Source organism: Tiliqua scincoides, chromosome 4, assembly GCF_035046505.1.
Source record: "Tiliqua scincoides isolate rTilSci1 chromosome 4, rTilSci1.hap2, whole genome shotgun sequence".
In the NCBI taxonomy this organism is placed as follows: Eukaryota; Metazoa; Chordata; class Lepidosauria; order Squamata; family Scincidae; genus Tiliqua; species Tiliqua scincoides.
Window position 1 is genome coordinate 141403976 of NC_089824.1, and position 21679 is coordinate 141425654.

Sequence of the window (21679 nt, forward strand, 5' to 3'; positions counted from 1 at the left end):
TTTTTAATGCCTTATAAGACATTGGGAGGTTTGGGAAAGCCTTATGCCTCAGAAGGCATTAAAAAGTCACTTCTGATTTCTCTGTGAAACTGAAAGCCACATGTTTTCAGTGCCAAGTTCAGTATGAGCCTGGTAGATGCTGCAGGCATCCATCTACAGCCTCTGCTGAGCTCAGAGGCCCCTCCAGAGAGGAGGGGAGCCAGGCTCCCCTGGCCTCTGGAGGGTCCAGACCTCAGGGATGGTGTTTGTCCATATCCACTGTGGGTTCCGAATCGGAACCCCCACAGATAAGAGGGCATACCTGTATTTATATATCATTTCCCAACATAATTCCTCAATTTTGTTTTTCTAGGTTATAAAGAATGTAACTCATTTGCACTATCTTTCATTGGGGTTTTTAACAGTTGAATATGAATCCCAAGAAACACAGTGTGACTTTTCAATCTTCTATTTCAATATCACTTTAACCATAAATCTCTAGAAAGAAGAAGAGCAAGGCAATCAATTAAAAAAAAGAGAAGAAGAAATGGATTTGGCTCCTTTATATATTCTTCAGCATCAAATAAGACCAAATCAGGAACCTGGTATAACAAAGCAAATCTTACCAAATACTGAAAGTGTGTTTGAAATCCTTGCTTCCTCATTCTGAAAAAAAGCAACCTCAAAGTTGCTTGGCAAGTCATTCTTTTTGAAGGAAGAACTATACAAATTGTAAGAAGGTTATCATTCAAAACATTCCAATCCAGAAATCTAATCCTGCAAAGATAGTTTTTCTATCCTGCGGGGTCTTTCCCATGCATTTAATGGATTGGGCTTAACCAGGAAAACATCTCTTTGCCAGTACAAACTTGTCCAAGTAGAAGCAGAATTCTGGATCAGAATGAAAATGTATAACCTGCCTCACTTCAAATAAATATTAGCTATAAAACTGCATTACTAAATACTCTTTAGGATGGTAAAGATGCATCTTGGAAAACGTCACTCATGCCATTCAATAACTATGTATGAAATCTACTCTAATGTGAATTTTCCTAACAAATTATGACTACGATGTGAAATTTTCAAATACCTTCAGGTATGCAATGCAGCATAATCCATCAAATGAATCTTTAGACAGTCTCATAATTTCCAAAATTAATCACACAGAGTGCAATATAGCAAATGCCTAGGTGCATCTGGAGTGCACAGTTAATTGCTTCAGTTCTGTTACTTCTAGTGGTACCTAAGTGCACCTAACTTTGGCTAGATTATGTCCATTTTTCATAGCTTTAATTGCACTTATTTGACTACCATAATTCTGTATTCAATTGAGCAGAATATATTGAAATAAACAGAAGTTTAAGTCTTTCTAGCTCTGCAATTACATTCTGATGATTCAGTAAATGCGCTTATTCCACATTTTTTTAAGTGTAATGTTGTACCTGATTAGAATAAATAATTGCAAAACAATGGCATAAGAGAAAGATAACAAAAATCATTACTGGCATATCTTGCTGTGGGTACACTGTGTACAGCTGTATGTTTTCAGGGACAGATGGATTTGCTAAAGTAAACAAAAATTGCAAAAGTCTGATCAGTATAGCTAGAGAATAAAACACTTTCAAATATTTTCCACTGAATTCCTGTGCAAGTAAGGCTTAAAATAAAATGTCATGCATGGATACAGTAAGTGGTGCTTCTGATGTGCTTATTAATCCTAAAAGGACTGACTTGGGTTATTTGGAGTATCAACATATATTGTGCAGTGTAATTGAGAGAAATGTCAAATAGGGCGCTCTCAATTTCTCTGTAATTTAATCAATAACACTCTTATTCAAGGACAAAGCAATACATTTTAGGCTTGTTTTAGAATTCCAATTTTAATGGCAATTCAACTGAAGCATCTTTCTTATTGAAAAAAATTGGGGGGGGGGAAGGACCCATTGGCAAAAGATATTATTTTTGAGAAATATAAAAATCTAGTAATTTAAGTATTTGGAAGGCGGTTAAAACCCATGAATTTCGATCAATTGGACATAATCCTCACGATAGTACTGTATTGAAAGGTGCCCAGGAGAGTAGGAAGAAATCATTAGCCTACAAACGAAACAAGGGTCTCCTGTCCCACACAGAATACATAGTGTTCCAACCATTTACCACTTAATCTGATTCCAGCGTAATTCCAGACTCTACTAAGTAGGGTGGAAGAGCACTGATACAATGGAGTGAGGTTTATGTATTTTTAAAAATCTTTTTTGATAGATAAGACACACATCTGAATAAAAATGCAATTGTATACAGCATTTCAGTCACTCATTATTGTAGAAAGTGCCTCTTTGAGCAAGCAACATCCGCCTTTCTGTTACTCCATAATCCATATCATGGACTAAAACAGTGGTTCTCACACATTTAGCACTGAGACCCACCTTTTAGATGAAGAATCTGTCAGGACCCACCAGAAGTGATGTCATGACTGGAAGTGACATTGTCAAGAATGAAAATTTTTAACAATCCTAGGCTGCAATCCTACTCACACTTATCCAGGAGTAAGTCCCATTGACTATCATTGTTAAAAGAATATATACAGTAGCTTGTTAAAAGTAAAGGTCTGTAACATTTCCCCAAATGCAGTCAGATACCATGGTAGCATGGTCTAATATATTAAAAATAAAATACTGAAATGAATGGGGACTAACAGCCCAATCCTATGCATATCAGGTCGGAAAGTCCTGTTAGTGTCAATGGGTCTTGACCCCAGGTAAATGTGGATAGGATTGCAACCTCTACACTCTGGGAAATCTTTTCCATTTTCCATGTTTGTACTTATGTTCTTTGTGAGAAACTGTAAAATGTGAAGGTGAAAATCATTTCTCCAGTTACAATCACGAACTGAACATGAGGCTCCCTGTTATGTATCTACTGAGTGTTTAGAAATGTACGTCTCCCTTTCATGCTTTACATATTTCCCACAATCAACACTGGTCGAATTGTGGAAAACACAGCTGTTGCCACAGACATGCCCCCTTTTCTTGCCACTTCCTGGCGTTTATATTACACTTGATCAAGTATAGAAAGAAGTAACATGGGAAGCAGCTCTGAATGTACTGTGGATGGGGGCAGCCTGAGTGTCTCTGAGATACTTGACCTAATTCATACCAGACACTGAAGCTTGAAGTGTAGAGGTAGGTTTCCCTCCATTACCAACTCAACCTAGTATTCTATTCCCTGTCACAATTAATCATGTCTTCAGCTCCCAAGACTTACAAGGGACAAAGTCATTATCTTTCTTTTTTTCTTTTATATATAGTGCATGTGAATCTAGACAACATGGCAGGATATAAATCAAAAGTAAATAACTAAACTGAATAAATGCTATGGATCTTTGGAATCTATGTGCTATTCCCCTCCTTCCATCCTCAGTAGGGCCTCAAAGCTGAGGAACTTTTTCAAAGTTAACAGCCACTATCTCTCTGTGGGTTTCTTAAGCAATTGTGGTGGTTGTTACTACTGTTTAGGAATGCATCTTTTTCATGCCCATGCATCTTTTCAGCGCTGATGTTTGGCATACCAAGACTTAAGTTGCCACTGTAGGAAAGAAATACCCAAATTTACCAACTTTCACAATCCCTTTAGTCACTTGGAAGTGTAAGAAAATGAGATGCTGCATGATCATACAGATGACAGAAGACTTGGAGAGCAGGTTCATCCACAAAAAGTTAGCAATAAAAACTAAGGAGCATAGTATAAAAACTGCGGTCATCGCTCCTCCTGTTCACTAATCATGCTCGAAATAAAATTGATAATATATTGTATTACAGCTGTACTATTGGAAAACGAATGCCGAAAGAGATGTATACTGCCTGATAAGCATCACCTCTTCTCTCCATTGCCTAGAACCTGAAACACATGACAGATTGAAAAGCTTGCAACAACAGTCAGCTTCAGACATGAGTTTTAGGTTTTCCAGAATTTCAGACACAAATGGCTGAGAATGAGTGCTGCAGGATATTCAGAACTTTCAAAATTCACAATGCCATTATGGAAAGAATGCTAAACCTTAAAAAGGATATCACAAAGAAATGTCTTGGATTCATAGAAAGAAGAAAAACAGGGTTAAAAAGTAGACTGATATAGAAAAGCAGGAAGATTCAAGTAAGCAAAAAAAGCTCATTGGAACATTTTGAATCAGGAGAAAAAAAAACCTGATAGTTCACTGTGTAATTTGCTGTTATGACTATATATGCTGCAGTATAGGTAAACATTCTAAATCGTTAACCACTTTGCAAACACTTCAAATCTAGTTTAGAAGTGGGATTGGCTAGCTTTTAATTTTTTTATTTGATCTCTGCAGATTGTTAATTTGAAGTTTGATAGCTGAATACCTGCTAAGATGCTACTCCAAGGTTCAAGATTTCTTCATTTACTAGTTTGGTAACACTTGAATGCTAGCAAGTCATATTAAGAAGTTAAACATTTCAGCAAGCCCTCCAGTTATGCAGCACTATAAGAAAGAGAAGCAAAGTCTAACTGTGACTGACAAAAGACTTTGGATTGAATCCCAAGTAGTACTTTCACAAACTGAAGTTTTGTTCACACAAGTGGGACCAATAATTTTTGTTGAATGTTCAACAGCTCCCTGTGCTCCTGAAAATTTGCTGCTGAGACTTGGAGGACTGTCAAGAACAAATTTGGAAAAATGTACAGCAGATGGAAGAGGTTTTTTGACAAAAATTGCCCTCCCTCTTTAAAGAAATGCTCTGGGGCACCTAGTGCTGTTAGCCAGCCTCCTTGGATGGGCTTGGGGCAGAAGCAGGAAAACCAAGGTAGCCCATTGGCTGCCTGATCAATTGGGGGTGTGGTGAGGATGTTGCTGGGGCCGGTGAGGTCTCCCAGCTTCAGTCCATGCCTTTTCAGCAATCCCTACCTGCCCGCTCTATGTCCAAACTGAGAGTAGCTGGTCACTCCAAGTGGGGGCTGGGTAGGAATTTTTGGCTGGTAACCTGATTGGTCATGGTTATTGGTTTTTTTTCACCTACCCTGGTTTGGAATTTGAGTGTAGTGTTATAGAAGTAGCTATTTAAAGGTTTCCCTGAATGAGGCAGGTGGCATGCTGGGTGGGTAACCAGGATGGGGGGGCTGGCGTACAAGTTGAGGTAAGCAAGGTCAAGGGGTGAGCCAGAACCGCTCTGACAACACTTCTCTGTGTTGATGAGGCAAGCCCCCTGGGTGGTTAAGCCACGGCCAGCTCAAGGTTTAGTCTGTGCAGATCAGTGCTGGCCAGCTGCCTCAAACCCTTGTGGGTGGCTGGAATCGGCTAACCTAGAGCCCAATCCTGAGGCGCAGCGCAGACCACAGTCGCAAACGTGCCGTAAGGCACATTTGCGGGGCTTACTGCCGGGCTCCCGCCAGAGCTGGCTCAGCTCCGGCCGGCATTGAGCCACCGCCTGGCAGGCGCCAGCATTCCACACCTCAGCGGTGCCTGCGACCGCCAGGCTATGGAACAGGGAATGGGGGCATGGTTGGGGGCATGGGGGAGGCGTTCCAGGGAAGGGGGAGGTGTGGTCGGGGGCATTCTGGGGGACGGGAGGGAGGCGTTCTGGGAGACGGGAGGATCTGCACGATCCTAGGAGCTTGTGGAGGGCTGCACACCCTACACGAGCGCCTTCACTTTAGCAGTGACCAAACAGTCGCCGCTAAAGTGAGTAGCCCCATTGCGGGGCTGCTTCCCTTACCCAGGGGAAGGGGACAAACATCCCCTTCTCCCGAGGAGCCTCCCGTGGTAGCCCGGGAGGCTCTGGATCCAGCGGGAGCCTGCCAGGGAGCTGCTGGGTCCCATAGTTCTGGGCAGCTCAGGATTGGGCTGCCCATCTCTGATTGGGTGACCCCTGGAGTCAGGATATCATGTTCATGGGGTCTGGGGGGAGGTAAACAGCTAGTGCCATTTTTCCCCAAGCTGTTAGTGGCCAGTGTGCTTTGGGGTTTTTACTAGCTTAATTTTTCCCGGCTGCAGGTTATTGTTATGAATTCAATAAATTACAATAATTCCAAGCCTCTGTCTCCTGTCCTTCTTGGAGGATGCCTGGGTAACAAAACTTTTTCCAGAAGTGTTAGTTAAGATCCAAATCCAGGATGTCAATCCAAAGGGTTATTAATATGTCTGACCGAGAAATCCTAGGACTAGAATTTTTCTTGTTATTTTGTTCTTCTAGCATCTACATCAAAGAAAAACAACTCAACAAATAAAAAAACTCTGCAAGTTGAAATTGTAAGCTGGGAACTTGATATATCACACAGAAAAGTTGCAATCCTGCACTCAATTACATAAGCTTAACTGATTTCAATTGATCATAGGAGCACACGTGCATCTGGGTGCAGAATTGCAACCAAAGTTAATTTTCTCTTTTAAAAATGCATGTATTACAAAGTAAGCACCATTATGTTATCATTTGACTTTTTAAAAACATCTAATAATAGGACAAAAACAAGAGGATGTAATATTGACAAATATTCATTTAAATCAAATTCAAAGATATCCATTCAGAATAAAACATGAATTTGATTTGTGAATCAGAAAATACCGATTCACTTCATTCCTACAGAGATCAACTGAGAGCAGTATTTTAATAAAATAAGCAGTAATCGATACAAGCACAGAGATACAGATAGATATTTCTTTTTTTAAGGAGTAAAATTACTATATGTTAAGTGTCCTGCGTGGGCAGTGCCGCACAGAGTATCCTTCTGTTAACTGCAAAAGAAAAAAAATTTCTCTGTAGACAAGAAAACCCATCAAGCAAGGCATATCCACACTTGTCTCTCTAAAACAGCATAGAAAAATGATCTGAAATCTGAAAACAATATTTGCATAATTTTTTCCCACTACTGCCTCATCCTACAAAAACCGATCAAAAGTAATAAAAATGTCTTGGCATTTGAAAGGTGTTATGCCCTGGGAATAGATACATTTTCTCTTTCTGAGAATTTAGGAACAGAAATACTGTAGTGATCTTGATGTAAAGGTGACATTATGAAACAAAATTGTTTTTGTTAGGTAGGAACAGTGCATTCCTCTTGAAAGTACCACCAGAAGAATGGTTACAATGAGCCACCAATGAAAGACACAGAGGGATAGATACTAAAAGTTCAGCATACACAGTAGGTTTCCAATCCTACTGACAGCACAGAAAAATAAAACCACAACCAGCAACTGCTTCACAATGACGTAGGAAGACACAGCAAGAATGGAAAGAAAAGATGATCTGCCTTTGGTCTAACTGATATTCAATAAAGTTGATGCAGTCATTCAGTACATGATGCAAAATGCTTTAATTTAATTTTTTACAAGTAAAACCTTGGAAATATCTATATGTGGCAAAATTCATTCCTTTCCATTTTTTAAATGAAAATCTGTAATCCTAATGCTCTACATCTCATGCAATGTGTACATGTTCCTTATACAAAAAGGAATGGTGTGGCTTTTTTTTTTTTTAAAAGGTCGAAGGGCTGGTCTATATTAAAAACATTAATGTCACATTTATAATAAATGGAGATTCAATCAATGCATTGTTGAAGTTCACTGTTACAAGCAAAGGCCTTCCTCTAATGGAAAATATGAGGGTCAGCTTGAACGTATTTTGAAGAATGGCATTATGATGAGAAAACAAAAGCTTTTCCAAAATTGGATGAATCAGCTGTTTAAGTCCAAGACAGGCAGTGCATGGTGTGGGGACTGCAGCTGATCTGTCAAGGCTCTTATGCTAAGTGACTCATCCACTTGCCAAGCCATTGGAGGGGCGAAAACTGGGTGGGGAGCAATCTTCGTCAAATGAGTAGTAGACATATGCATATAGGGCAGGGGTGCCCAAACCCTGGCCCTGGGGCCGCTTGTGGCCCTTGAGGACTCCCAACGCGGCCCTCAGGGAGCCCCCAGTCTCCAATGAGCCTCTGGCCCTCCAGAGATTTGCTGGAGCTCACACTGGCCTGAACCAACTGCTCTTAGCGTGAGGGCGACTGTTTGACCTCTCGCATGAGCTGTGGGATGAGGGCTCCCTCCACTGCTTGCTGTTTCACATCTGTGATGCAGCAGCAGCAAAGGAAAGGCCAGCCTTGCTTTGTGCAAGGCCTTTTATAGGCCTTGAGCTATTGCAAGACCTTCATTCATTGGTGGTTTTACAACTGATGAATGTTCATCTTTAATATATACATTTATGTAAATGTATTCAAATTTTAAATGCATATTAATTCTTTTTTTTCCCGGCTCCCGACACAGTGTCAGAGATGGTGTGGCCCTCCTGCCAAAAACTTTGGATACCCCTGATATAGGGCCTATTACCGATGTAGAATATTACTGAAATAAAATATTTTCTAAGAATGACATTATGTTGATTAACAAGAACAGCAGCACAATCCAATGCATGTCTACTCAGAAGTAAGTTCCAATGAGTTTAATGAGACTTACTCCTTGGTAACCATATATAGAATTGCACTCTAAACATGTAATGCTTGGAAGTAATAATGAAGTACCAGACTCATCATGAACCTGAAAATCAAAAATAATAATTATAATAATAAACTCAGCCAAATCAAATAATGACTGGGAAAAGAGCCCCTGGATACTTCAGCGTTACTTTTCCTCCATGAACTAGTGTTTCCACAGCAGGTAGCCTTTTCAAAGAGTCAGAGATTAAAACTGAAAGTCAGTGGTTTCTTTAGAAAACTACAAGCCAAGCCAATTTGTCAGGAACTGGTATTGGGCAAATGTACAAATTTCTATCTAGCCTTTTGAAAAGCTAATTCAAGTTTGTGTCTGTGGAAAATAACCCTAGTAGCCTTAAAAGCCAAACACTTAAGAACTCAGACAGACACTTGGCCAGCATCACACTGTGGCTCCTTTCCACACTTTGTGAAGCTAATTGGAGGCCCTAGTTTCTAAGTGCTCCGCATGCATAATGGTTCTCAGGCCATAAACAAACCCTCTTTTTGTGTATTTAGTATGACTCCGGCATCAACGGTGAAGGCTAGAGGAAGTGAACAAGAACAAAATGTGGGTACTTACTGTAGGGGACACATTCATATTGGACTTCGAGGTATTTGTATGTTCCAGGACAAGGATCAGGAAACACATCTGACCCAGTAACTACTATACATTGAGTTCTGTTGTTGCACCTGTAGGGAAAGTAAATTTTAAATTAATTTTAAATGAGAATTAATTTATAAAAACTTTACAGAAACCACAGCTAAAATATCAACTGACATCTATACTGAACCACAGTGAGTTTCTGCTTTGGTCTGGAAATTGCCCTTTTTATAGTAAAAGAGAATGCATCTTTAGTTCAAACTTATAACAATTTTATTTGAAAAACTGTTATAAATTTGAACTAAAAATGCATTCTTTTTTACTGCACATGGATCAACAAGGAGACATAAAATTCCCTTACCTTGGGGAAAACTCCAGAATGTCCCCCCTACTGAATGCAGCACATGCTCCATTAGTGCAGTTGCACTGGTGGAGAGGGGGTTAAATAGGACTGGGCTGTAAACCATACTGACTGAAAATCAATGGGACTTAAATTTGATTAATATTGGCCAAATGACACCACAAAACTACTATAACATCCTCCAGTAACAAGAATAAAATGACAACTATGAATTTGACACAAAAACACTGATCAGAAGCTCTTGGTTTAATAATGTAAGAGAATTCCTGCTAAATCAGGCCAAAGGCCCATCTAGTGCAACATTCTGTTTCCAACAGCTGCCTCTGAGAACTCCAAAAGTAACAGAAAAAGGCATACTTCTCTCTTGCCACTGCTCCCCTGCAACTAATATCCAGACACATGCAGCCACTGAATGGGAAATAACACATAGCCATCAAGATTAGTATCTACCAGTGTTGGGGAAACCCAGCAGGGCTCGACTCAAGTCAAATCGCTGAGTCACTGCCCCCCATGCCTCGACTCGAAAAAGAGTCATAACGGGGGCACTTTCCAAGTCTCTGAGTCAAGTCACACTCCGCCCCTTAAAAGCCCACTGTGAAAAAAATGAGGCTGCTGCCAGGGGGAGAGAGAGAGAGTGTGTGTCTCAGAGTTCCCTTTATTCACTCCTCTGATGTCCCCACCCATCTGTAAAGAGGGCAGGAGGGGTGAGAGGGATGACGAGAGAGCCAGGACAGAAGCAGCAAGAGAGAGGAGGGTCATGAGCAACAGCTGCAAGGCTTACCAGGACGACCCGATCTTTGCAGCTCTACTTAGAAATAGACCCTCTTCAGCCGCTCATTCAATGAGGGTCTCCTGCCCACATTAAACCTTTCCCCCTTCTGCCCACATTAACCCTTTCCTGCCTCCTGGCTGGAACTCCCTGCTGCTCGCCATTGGGATGCTTGCCCACGAGGTTTTCCATGCAGCAAAAACAGTAAACAAACACCCCCAGACACAGATAGACTCGAGTCAGCATGCATGGGATGACTGCCGAGTCAGGGAGGCCCTGACTTTTTCGAGAGTCTTCCACACATGCAACTCATGCATCACCAAGTCACCCAAAATCACACATTTTAGCGATTCGAGTCTGAGTCACTGACTCTAAGTTCCTAACACTGGTAGCTACTAACAGTTCTGTTCTCCACAAATTTGACCAATCCCCTTTTAATATCATCCAAAGTTGTGGCCATCACCACATCTTGGGGCAAGGAATTTCACACACTAATTATGCACTAAGTAAAGTTATGCACGCAGGTTGTCCCACCTATAGACCATGTCAATCAATTTCATCCGATAAGAAAGGGAAAAAAAGTTATCTCTAGTTATCTTCTCTACTCCATGCATCATTTTATATATCTCTCTTATAAGACACTAGAAACACCTTTAGTTGCTTTTTCTTCCAAGCTAAAAAGTCCAAAGTGCTGTAGCTTTTCCTCAAAAGGAACACACTCCAGGCATATGATCCTTTTGGTTGCCTTCTTTTCGCTGTATAATATCCTTCCTAAGATATGGTAACCAGATTACCATAACATTATGTACAATGTATTCCAAATGCAACTGCACCATTGCTTACATAACATTAGCCTGCTTATTCTATATTCCTTTCCTAATGGCTTCTGACATGGAATTTGTCTTCAGCACTGACACATACTGAGAGCCAAATCCTATTCAATTTTCCAGCACCAGTGCAGCTATGCCAATGAGGCATGTGCTGCATCCTGCAGTGAGGTGCAATCATGGAGGCCTCCTTCTGGTAGGGTAGCATTTGTTCCCTTTCCTCAAGGCTGCATTGTGGCTGCACCGGCACTGGAAAGTTGGTTAGGATTGGTCCCTGAATCAGCATTTTATTTATAGATTTATTTATTTACCTTATTTATACCCCGCATTTCTCCCTGAAGGGACCCAAAGTTGCTTACAACAACAACAACAACAACAACAACAATAATAATAATAATACAATTTAAAACATGATTTATAAACAAAATAAAAACATATTTACAACATTTACAATGTTCACTAAGCTATCCACCATGAGTCCAGGGTACCTTTCCTTATCCATAACAGGTAGCTCAGGCTCCATCTGTTTTATATGTGAAATTAACGTGTTTTGCCCCAAATGTGCATCATTACCTTACACTGAACTTCAATTGCCATTTGGTTGCCCCTTCACTCAGTTTACACAGGTTCTTCAGGGAATTCTTTACAGTCTATTTTGCTTGTTGCTACCTTGAATAGTTTGATACCATTTGCAAACCTGGTCACTTCACTGTTTACTCCTGACTCTAAATCATTTATGAATAAGTTAAAGAAGTGGTCTGCTTGAGTTTGGCATGCTGCTGACAAACATAATAGATTTTATGAAACTATTGCTTTGATGACATAAGTTTGTTGTTGCTTTGATGACATAAGCTTCTGAAATTAAGTATACAGTTGAATACTAGTCCAAACTAAACCAAAATCAAGACAGAAAAAAAAACTACTTTCAGCCTTTTACACTGAAAGCTGGGGAAGGAGAAAAGTAAAAGGTCAGGAACAGTTTGGTGACTAAAACAAAGAAGCTTGGCTGATTTCTGTTTGAGTTCTGTGGTGCATTCTGTTTGTCTGTAAACTGAAGGAAGGAAGCCAGAACTTAAAATAATAGTCTAACCTTTGACTCCAGCTGTACATCAATTCCTGCATTATTCCTAGTTCCCACACTACAGAACACCCTCATGCAAGTTAAAGCAATCTGTCTTACGTCAAGGAGCTTCTAACATCTGTCCTCTGCCAACAGGTGCAAGCACAGGCTGTATGTTAAATTCAACTTACTATGTAAATATTAAAGCCAGCTTAACTGTAAAATTTCAGTGCAACTTGAGGCCTCCTACTAAAGGATTAATAAGACCTACTTATCTTCTGTATGGTGGCTATGGAAGAGATCTACAGCCCAATCCTATGCTACCCTGGCACCCAGAGGGGCAGTGGTGCTGAAATGGCCCCAGCTGTACTCTGCGGGCCTGGGGCAGCTGCTGGAGTCTCCTCAGGGTAACAGAACATCTGTTCTCTTACCATGGGGAAAGCCCCAGCAGCGCCAGTGGGTCACCCTGGGGCTGTGTGAGCTATTATGTTGCTGCAGAATGAAGAAGGACCGTGTAGGGCTTCCAGGTTCAGAAGGGGGCATAGGATACAGTGGCAGAGTCTGCCACTGTCTCCTCCCCCTCCCGGGCCTGATTCATCCTCCAGCCCGCCTCCTCACATCCTCTTCACACTCTGAAAAGCCTCTCCACCAGCTGGCGAAGACACTTAACCACCGCAGGTCCTCCTGTGGGTTTGCCACCGGCACCAAAGTGCCTTACATTCAGTGGCTGGACAAGTACTAACAACATCAATGTTGAAACTGAATTTGGAACTGAGACAATTAAGACCACAATTAGTCCAGCTGCCAGGCTGGCTAGGGATGAGGTTGGCATTGAAGACAGTATTAGGTATGGAACAACCAGCTCGGGTGCAAAAGGTAACATAGCGATTGCTCCACTGGTAGAAGACACTAAATGAGGTCGTGCATTCCGTAACCGAAACCGTAGGCCAGCGGTTTTCAACTGGTGTGCTGTGAGGCCAAGGAGTCAGGCAGCAGCTGTGTGCATACGGGAGATGCGGCTGCTTGGGGCCTCGTGCAAAAGCAGAAAGCCCCCGCAGGGGCTTCAAAGCACCTACTGTTGCTGGCGCCTGCCCCTCATACTGATTGGGCAGCCAGCCAGCCAGGCAGCCAGAGAAACCTGGAAGAGCTCCTGGTTGCAGGAGTGTGGAGGGAGTGAGAGCGAGCCAGAAGGTGGAAGCAGGTACAGAGCCACCAAAGTAGCTGGTTGAAAAGGATTTTTTTCCTTACCTGCAATGTCCCAAATTCACCCTCTCTGCGTTGCCTCCACTGGCAAGGCTTTGGCAGTAAGGGCACTGGGCCACAATCCTATCCTCACTTACCTAGGAGTAAGCCCCATTGATTATAATGGGGCTTACTTCTGAGTAGATGTACAGAGGCTTGGGCTCTTGTTCGCACTCTTTCTTGAATGCAGAAGCAGGCAACTGAGGCTTTTCTCCCCTACCCCACCTCCTCCCCTCCTGCACATACATTCTCCCATCATAATTGCAGTTAACCCCTCTCTTACTTCCCCTCTCCCTCTTCCCCACCTTCCAAAGTCCAGAATCAGTTGCCTCACATTCTCTCTCTCTCTCTCTCTCTCTCTCTCTCTCTCTCTCTCTCTCTCTCTCCCACCTGCCCCAGTGAATCCTGCACTTGTTTCAGTCATATCTCCTCACTGCCCCTCACCCCACATTTCTCCAGTATGTGCTCAGTCTCACCTCTCTTTGCCAACACTTCCTGGCATATCAACTGATAACAATTTGATCACCTATTTCAAAACACTGTTCCTCCTTCGCAGAAACCACATATACTTCCCTCTCCAAGCTTCTTGTGAATTTCTTTAATTGTTATGTAATGATCTAAGGCAATCCTAACCACACTTTCCTGAAAGTAAGCTCCACTGAACAAAATAGAACTTACTTCTGAATAGACCTGGTTAGGATTGTGCCCTCCCAACCTCCTAATGTATCACAGCCCAGTCCTAACGGGCAGCCCAATCCTGAGCTGCCCGGGCGCCCCCACTCGGTGGCACCATGAGGGCTGCCGCCGAATCCAGCGCCTCCCGCGCTACCTTACCCCCGGGTAAGGGACGCAGCCCCGCAATGGGGCTACTCTCTTTAGCGGCACCCAAAGGGCGCCGCTAAAGTAAAGGAGCTCATGTAAGGCACGCAGTCTTCACAAGTGCCTAGGATCCTGCAGAGCGGAGCTCCACGGATCCTCCTCCTTCCCGCCCCCAGGCACACCTCTGGCAGGCCCCCCTCCCCACGTCACGCCAGCCTCCCCGCCCCCGTCCCATTCCCCGTTCCGCAGCCCGGCAGTCGCAGGCACCACCAAGCTGTGGAATGTGGGCACCCACCGGGCAGTGGCTCAGCGCCAGCCACAGCTGAGCCATCTCCGGCAGGAGCCCGGCGGTGAGCCCCGCAAACGTGCCTTATGGCATGTTTGTGACTGTTGCCCACGCTGCGGAGGCACAGCACAGACCACAAGATTGGGCTCTCAGCTATATTATTGATTAAATTAATTAAGGACGCAATTCTAACCCCTTATGTCAGTGCTTTCCAGCACTGGCATAGCGGTGCCAGTGGGACGTGTGCTGCATCTTGCAATAGGGTGTCACTCACGGAGGCCTCCTCAAAGTAAGGGAATGTTTGCTCCCTTACCTCAGAGCTGCATTGCCCTTAAGTCAGTGCTGGAAAGCACTGACATAAGCGGTTAGGATTGAGCCCTAAATTAATTAAATATTAATTAAATTTAATATTTAATAATTTAAATATTAATTAAATTAATTGTAACATAATAATGTAATTAAAAACTAGTAGTGTGCCTTGACAACTTTAATGCCTTGTCAGTGTGCCATGAGCTGGAAAAGGTCAGAAATGGCTGCCGTAGGCCATGAAGAATAAGCTGATGGGGCAAGGTCATCATATCTCCCCCATGCTGATCTGGAAACAATAATGGATTCTACATCTGGGGATGGGTTGGTTTATGCCACAAACCTTGAGGCTAAACTCCAGGAGTTTCTGAAGTAAGCTCTGCACAAACACATATTGTTGATATGTATCACTGCTCAGAGAGCATAAAGAACTATTATTGACTATACGGCAATAACAAGGTTAAGTTATACTATCTGGTGTTTAAAAAAAAATAAAAAAATAAAGAAAAATACAGAAAATTTCATTCCTGATACAAGGATGAAAGGTTTCATATCTTTATTAGTGAAAGGCAATAGGTAAGTGGAAAAGCACAGACTTATGCAGGTCACAGGTTCAGTCCTGATATCTTCAAACAGGACTGAGAAAACTCGCTCTATGAAAGTGTGGAGAGTCACCTAGTCAGTGCAAACATTAATGAGTTAGATGGACCAGTGCTTTTCCATTTCTGTTAAAAACAGAAAATGTTGGACTACTCTGAACAGTGATACATTGTAGATGAAAGTAGCTCAATCCAAAGATATGACAGGCACTAAACAGTTTCGGCAAACCACCATGAAATATTAATCTGTTGGAAGGTTCTTTTTTTATATAAAAAGGACACTGTTGAGATTCTTGCACTGTGTCTGGAAATCTTATACATGTTGAGAAAAACAGTCCATCATCTCTTCTTTTGAGCAGTTACTTCACAGTATGACAATCTCAAAAGTGTGGTTCTTAATTCGGAAGGCTTGTAAACTGATTTTGTTGAAGGCTGTAATTGTTATACTCAAATTCCTGTACTGTAATATTTGAATTAACTGGAAATTTTATGCCTCAATCCTATTTACGTCCTTTATTTCATCCTTTATGGTAGCATGAAAGACAGGCCACTGCAGCAACTGGGTAGTGGCATGCAAGGTGGTGGCTCTAGGGTCCTGTGCTGCACTGGTAAATTGGCAGTGGAAAAATATCAAGGGAGAGAAGAGTAGGGGATGGGGAGAGGGGATGGATATCAGTAGTATCAGCATGTTCCAGATCTTATCCCATCTTTCTCAGGCTGCCCCATCCCTTTTCCTTCCTCAGATATACACCAGCAAAATGGCTGGCATATGTCTGAGGAGACCCATAAGCGACAGAGCAGTTTATTGGAGGGGGGGGGGGTAAATTAAAAAATATTTTACTGCAGCTAAAATATTTTTACTTGCCTCCTGCTAGCTGTCCAATTTCCACCCCCACCACCACCACTGGAAGCAGCGCACACTCCATTATTGTGGCCACATAGTTGCTAATGGTGGAAGATAGGATCAGGCAGTTACCTACAATAGACAATATGAACACACAAACATTTCCCTCACCTACGTACACTGTGAGAAAAATATGACAGCTTCAGACATAGAAAAATTTCTGATGTGCAGACAATGGTTCAGGTTCTTCTCATATATACAATACCATCACTATCTATCTGAAAACTATTGCTCAAGACCATTAAATTTGCTTTGTTTTTATTTCTACCTAAAAATTGTTTTCTGCTTACATATCACAGAAAGTTGCAATTAAGTTGTGTAGTGATGTCACTGAGGGAAATCACGGCCAGTCAATTAACAGTCCCAACAAGATGATGAATTTGGCTCACCCAGTCAGATATCTGTGCAAATGAATTCAAACCCAGGCTCTTCACGCATCAGATGCGGATGAAGAAGAGCCCAGACAAGCAGGAAGTGGAGTGAAGATAAAAGGCAGTTGTGCGTTTCTCAACCACTATTAGGTATGCCCACTTCGTGCTTATTCCTGTGTACTGTGTAAGTTCATCCTTATGTACACTTGGCTTTAAAAGCAGCCCTTGTTTCCATTCTAATTTGTTTGTGTTACTGCTGTAATCTTGACTTGTACAATTCCCAACAAATTGCTTTTGCTCCTCTTTTGATTATCTTATGCTCATTATTACACTTTACCAAGTGAAAAAGTATGGAGATGAGATTCCGTGTGTAATCTATTTGTGTGAGGTGTTTTAATCAATAGTCTTGCTCTGCTGATTAAGCAGAGGCTTCTGTTTTGGCAAGATAACATTAGTTTCTCCTGTCATGCTCCAAAAGCCATTGGGAATCTTCAGTAGATCATTAGATATGCTACAATAAAGCGTTGGTACATTCCCTTTTCTTCCTTAAATTACTTCTTCACTGTCCTATCATTCCCAGCCACCATTGGCAGCATGTTATTATTACTGCTCCCCTGAAACTTGCACTAGAGCTATGTCTCCAGGCCATAGGATGCCATTTTCAATTGAGGCTTCTGCTTGAAAATATAAATTAAGAAAATTTCATTATCTCCTGCCAGGGGCCATTATTCACCACTGTTCTAGGGAAGATTAAAAATGCAAAATCTACAGACTTGAACAAATACTCCAGCATAAAAATGAAAAGCTTGGTATATCGTGACAAGACCAGCATGCTGAACGTAGCCAGGAGTAGTGTTGAAATTTGGAAAACCACACCCTGGAATGTACCTTTATATTAAATATGGTAATTCCAGTGTGATCCTAATACAATCTAACCCTGTTCTTTTTATTGCAATTAAATTGGTCTAGCTGCCGTGGCTTCATCACACTGGGAATTGTAGTTTGTAAAAAACAATGTTCTGACACAGATTCTCCTTCCATTCTACAGAAGAAACTAAAACTCTCTAGTTTCCTTGAATGGAAGTAATTTGATTTAATAGATGAATAACAGTTTGTAATACACAGCAATCACCAGTGCAAAAACATATATTTATGCTCCCAACAGAATTACCTCTACCTTAAAACAGAGCAAACAGAGCAAATTACCTCTACCTTCAAACAGTCCTTTTTTAATAAGGGATGGGCCTTTTGTAAGTGATGCGATCATAGGTGATATATCTATGCCTACACTGACAGCCTATTTTGGGGACTCTCAAACAACTTATTAATTGGACATTTCCAACTTTTTATGGAAATGATCCTGTAAATGCAAAAGCTGAAAAGACAAACATCAAGTAGGTGATTTTTTTTTTCTCCTGGCATTATATCTTCACATTGCAAACTCCTGTTGAGTTTCTGGCTGTCACATCAGGAAAAAAAGATGGCAACCCTATTAATTTAGTCCACTAGGAAATGGTGAATAGAAATGGCATAATGAGTAACTCTTATTATTTAGGTCAAACTTTTGTGAGAAAGGCTCACTGTAACATTAGCTTCAAAAGTCACCAGTAGTAACAAGGCACATTATTATTATTTTTTTTAAATTGAAATAATAATGAGTCAAAAACAACAAAAAATGAGGGATACTAGGGAAGAGGCCTGCAGGGCTGTGCAAAAGTCAACAATTCTAACACTGCGGGAGAATGCAGATGCAGCTTTCTTTAAATGTTTAATAACTAATGATTTGTTGAACCTTATTAATGACTAAATAAACATAACGTTAGGAAGCTAAATACAGTACAATTAAAATGGCAAAGGAGGTGTTCCATAGTAATGATCACATTTGTCATAATTAATGTAATAAGTAATACTTGTGGCCTATTGCATGGCAGGATTGTAAAATTCTTGGAACTGAAACCTATTATGCAAAGATTATTGATTTTAAAGGCTAAAAACTGCAAACATTTTAAAATGCAAGACAAATAATAAATACAACTCTCTTATCTATGCTCTACCTGGTTTTGTAAAATCATTCGAAGCATACAAATCAATTTGAAGGCAACTTGTTTAATTACACAGGACACATATGCACAGACAACTTTACAACAGAAATATATATTTCTCTGCATACAGAATGCATCAGACAAGATTCTGTTAATTTCAGTATGGCATCTTCAAAATCTGCCACTGAAATGGATACCGCTTTTGCAATTTAGCATTTGTCAAATTGCTTCTGAGATACCATTGTATGAAAGGAGGTGGCAAATATGGATGGGCAGCTCAATCCAGTGCAAATTCCTACATAATGACCCAGAAACACCTGCATAGTGGGAATTTCAGCTGTTGGAGGTCTCATTGGTGTAAGAGGACATTTGCCCTGTTGCTCTGGGATAAGTCCCTAGTGGGGAGCAACTGAGACCTGCGTGAGCACAATTGCTGGCATTGCCTTGCGTCAGCAGATCAGGCAAGGGAAGGGGGCTAGGATGCAGTGCGCATCAGTGCCATTGACCCCGTTCCCCCCCATTACTGCCTCCACACTGTTTCTCCTCCACGCTGCTCAGTGTGGAACTTACCTACTCCGGCACACGCAGACATGTATGCGCCAGCACGGGAACTTCATTCCAGGACCAACAACTCCTATGCCACTGCAAAGCGCTTTATGACACTTTTGTGATGGCAAGCACCAGTGCAGTGTGTGCTTTGCCAGTGTGCACGCTGGCTAGGAGTGAGCTGTCAATTCTGTAGTCCATTGGGCTCTCCAACAAAGAAGCAGATTTGGATTCTTAAGTCCCAATCCTATACTGTTCTTTGTATAGGATTCTTAAATCCTATACAAAGATTTAAGATTTGGATTCTTAAATCCCAATCCTATCCTATACTGATTCTTAAGGATTCTTAAGTCCCAATCCTATACTGCTACTGCCAACAACTCTACATCGAACTGGACTGTTAATGTGAAAAAGAAAACTGCTTTGATTACAAGTGGTGTCTGCTAAAAAATGTTTGTTTACTATTTGTAAGCTTTTATGTGCCGCAATTCTATTAAGTCTCCAAAGTGGTTTACAATAAAAAATAATCTATTATCTGTCTTTCCAACAATAAATGAAAAGTAAAGATATAAAACAAACAGGATCAGCAAGACACAGAACACAAAAACAGTCTTAAAAAACATTATAAACTAGCAGAATGCAATTCAATCTTTAAAAATCTCTTTAAAAATGAGAATAAAAAAGATTTTAATTATATTAGAAGGAAAACAATATTGGTCCTTTCCAAATCTGCCTTGAAAAGGTGTTGCACAGATAGGCACCACCACTGGGGGGAAGAGTCATTTCCTCTGTTGTTGTTCACTTGCCTATTCATCCTATTCATGCCTATTCAAAAGTATGCCCCATTGACTTCAATGGGACCTACTCCCAGATTAGTCTGTATAGAGTTTCAGCCTTAAACAACAATCCGATATACACAGGGGTCCCCCATATCCACGGATTCCATATGCATGGTTTCATTTATCCATGGATTGGGGATCCACGTTCCTCTGCACTCCAGAAGCAAGGGCAGCTCTGCTCACCTTGCCTATGAAGGGTCTTCTGAGCCTGGCAGAGACCACATGCATCAACCCTTGACATCTGATGGGCTCAGAATGACTGCAATAAGTGAAAAAAAAACCCCAAAAGTTATTATTTTTTTTAAAAAAACTTATTACAGTTATTCTGAGCCCAGCAGAAGCCACACACAGCCTCTGGAGGTGAGGGGATCAGGGCTCTCCTCACCTCCGGGGGGGGGGGTATCCACGGATTCACGTATCCATTGGGAGCGTTCCAGAATGGAACCCCCACAAATACAGAGGTATGCCTGTACACAAGTTATCTAGGAGAAAGCCCCACTGAACATAGTGGGGCTTACTTCTAACAAAACACGCAGTTAATTTCTGAAGGTAGGTTTGCCCAGAGAAGCAGTTCTTAAAGTTCTAGCAGACAGATTCATATGGAGAAGGAAGCCCTTCATTAATTTTTGTAGAACTTCTGAAACGAGTCTTTCATACCAAATCTAAAATCATTTGCTGGAAACATCACCTTGTTTTTGAATCCCCAAGTTAATGTCACTGAAAATAAGATGATTATTTACTACAGGTGCAGCCTATTTATCCAAGGATTTTTTATCTTCCGATTTGGGGCAGGGGAACCGAAAGTCACACACACCTTTGCCTCCTTTGCCCTGCGCTGGCGTCTCGTTCCATTTCCAGGCAGCCCAAAACACTGCAAAAAGGCTCTGCCTTGCCCAGGCAGAGAAATAGCTCTGGAGCCCTGGAAAAGGTTCCCCTTGCAAAGGAACAGTAACACTCCTGGAGCCCCAAGCCAGCAAAGAGGCTGAAGAGGGGAAGGGGGGGGCTGAAAATCTCTGTAGCCAGAACACGTGCAGCAAGGTGGAGCTCGCTCTTGCTCACTCTCACTCACACGGGGCAGGTGTGGTAGCAACAGAGAGGATTGCTTTAAAAAACCCAGGGAATGTTTGCCAAATCCCCCCCCCCAGACGGTGCAGGCAATCACCAACACAAGCAACCCCACCCCCCATGGTGCAGACTATCACTGACACAAGCAAGCCTTTCCACCAAGCAAAGCATGAAATATAGCTTACAATCCTCTCCACACTTTCCTGGGAGTGTGGGGCTGGGGCTTACTTCTGAGTAGAAACGCACGGGGCTGGATTCTTAAAAGATCAGCATCCCAACTGTGAAAGAAGCCATGCGGCTGGCAATGGGGAGGGCTGATTACGAAGGGGGAGGCAGGAGGGGGAGGAGAGGGGATTGCTTTAAAAAACCCAGGGAGTGTTTGCCAAATCCGCCCCCACTGAGATGGTGCAGACAATCACCGACACAAGCAACCCCCCCCCCCCATGGTGCAGGCTATCATGACACAAGCAAGCCTTCCCACCAAGCAAAGCATGAGATATAGCCTACAATCCTCTCCACACTTTCCTGGGAGTAAGCCCCACTGACTACAATGGGGCTTACTTCTGAGTAGAAATGCATAGGGCTGGA

General features: G+C 42.0%; 1 protein-coding gene across 7 annotated transcripts in view; it reads right to left on the reverse strand.

Annotated features, from left to right (window-relative positions):
• Positions 1–21679, reverse strand: part of ADGRL2 (adhesion G protein-coupled receptor L2) — a 660835-nt gene that overhangs the window by 72259 nt on the left and 566897 nt on the right. For all 7 annotated transcript variants that reach the window (XM_066626596.1, XM_066626597.1, XM_066626598.1 and 4 more), the window contains one exon: positions 9035–9144. In XM_066626596.1, coding sequence (XP_066482693.1) covers positions 9035–9144 — 110 coding nt within the window. The remainder of the gene's footprint in view (positions 1–9034; positions 9145–21679) is intronic.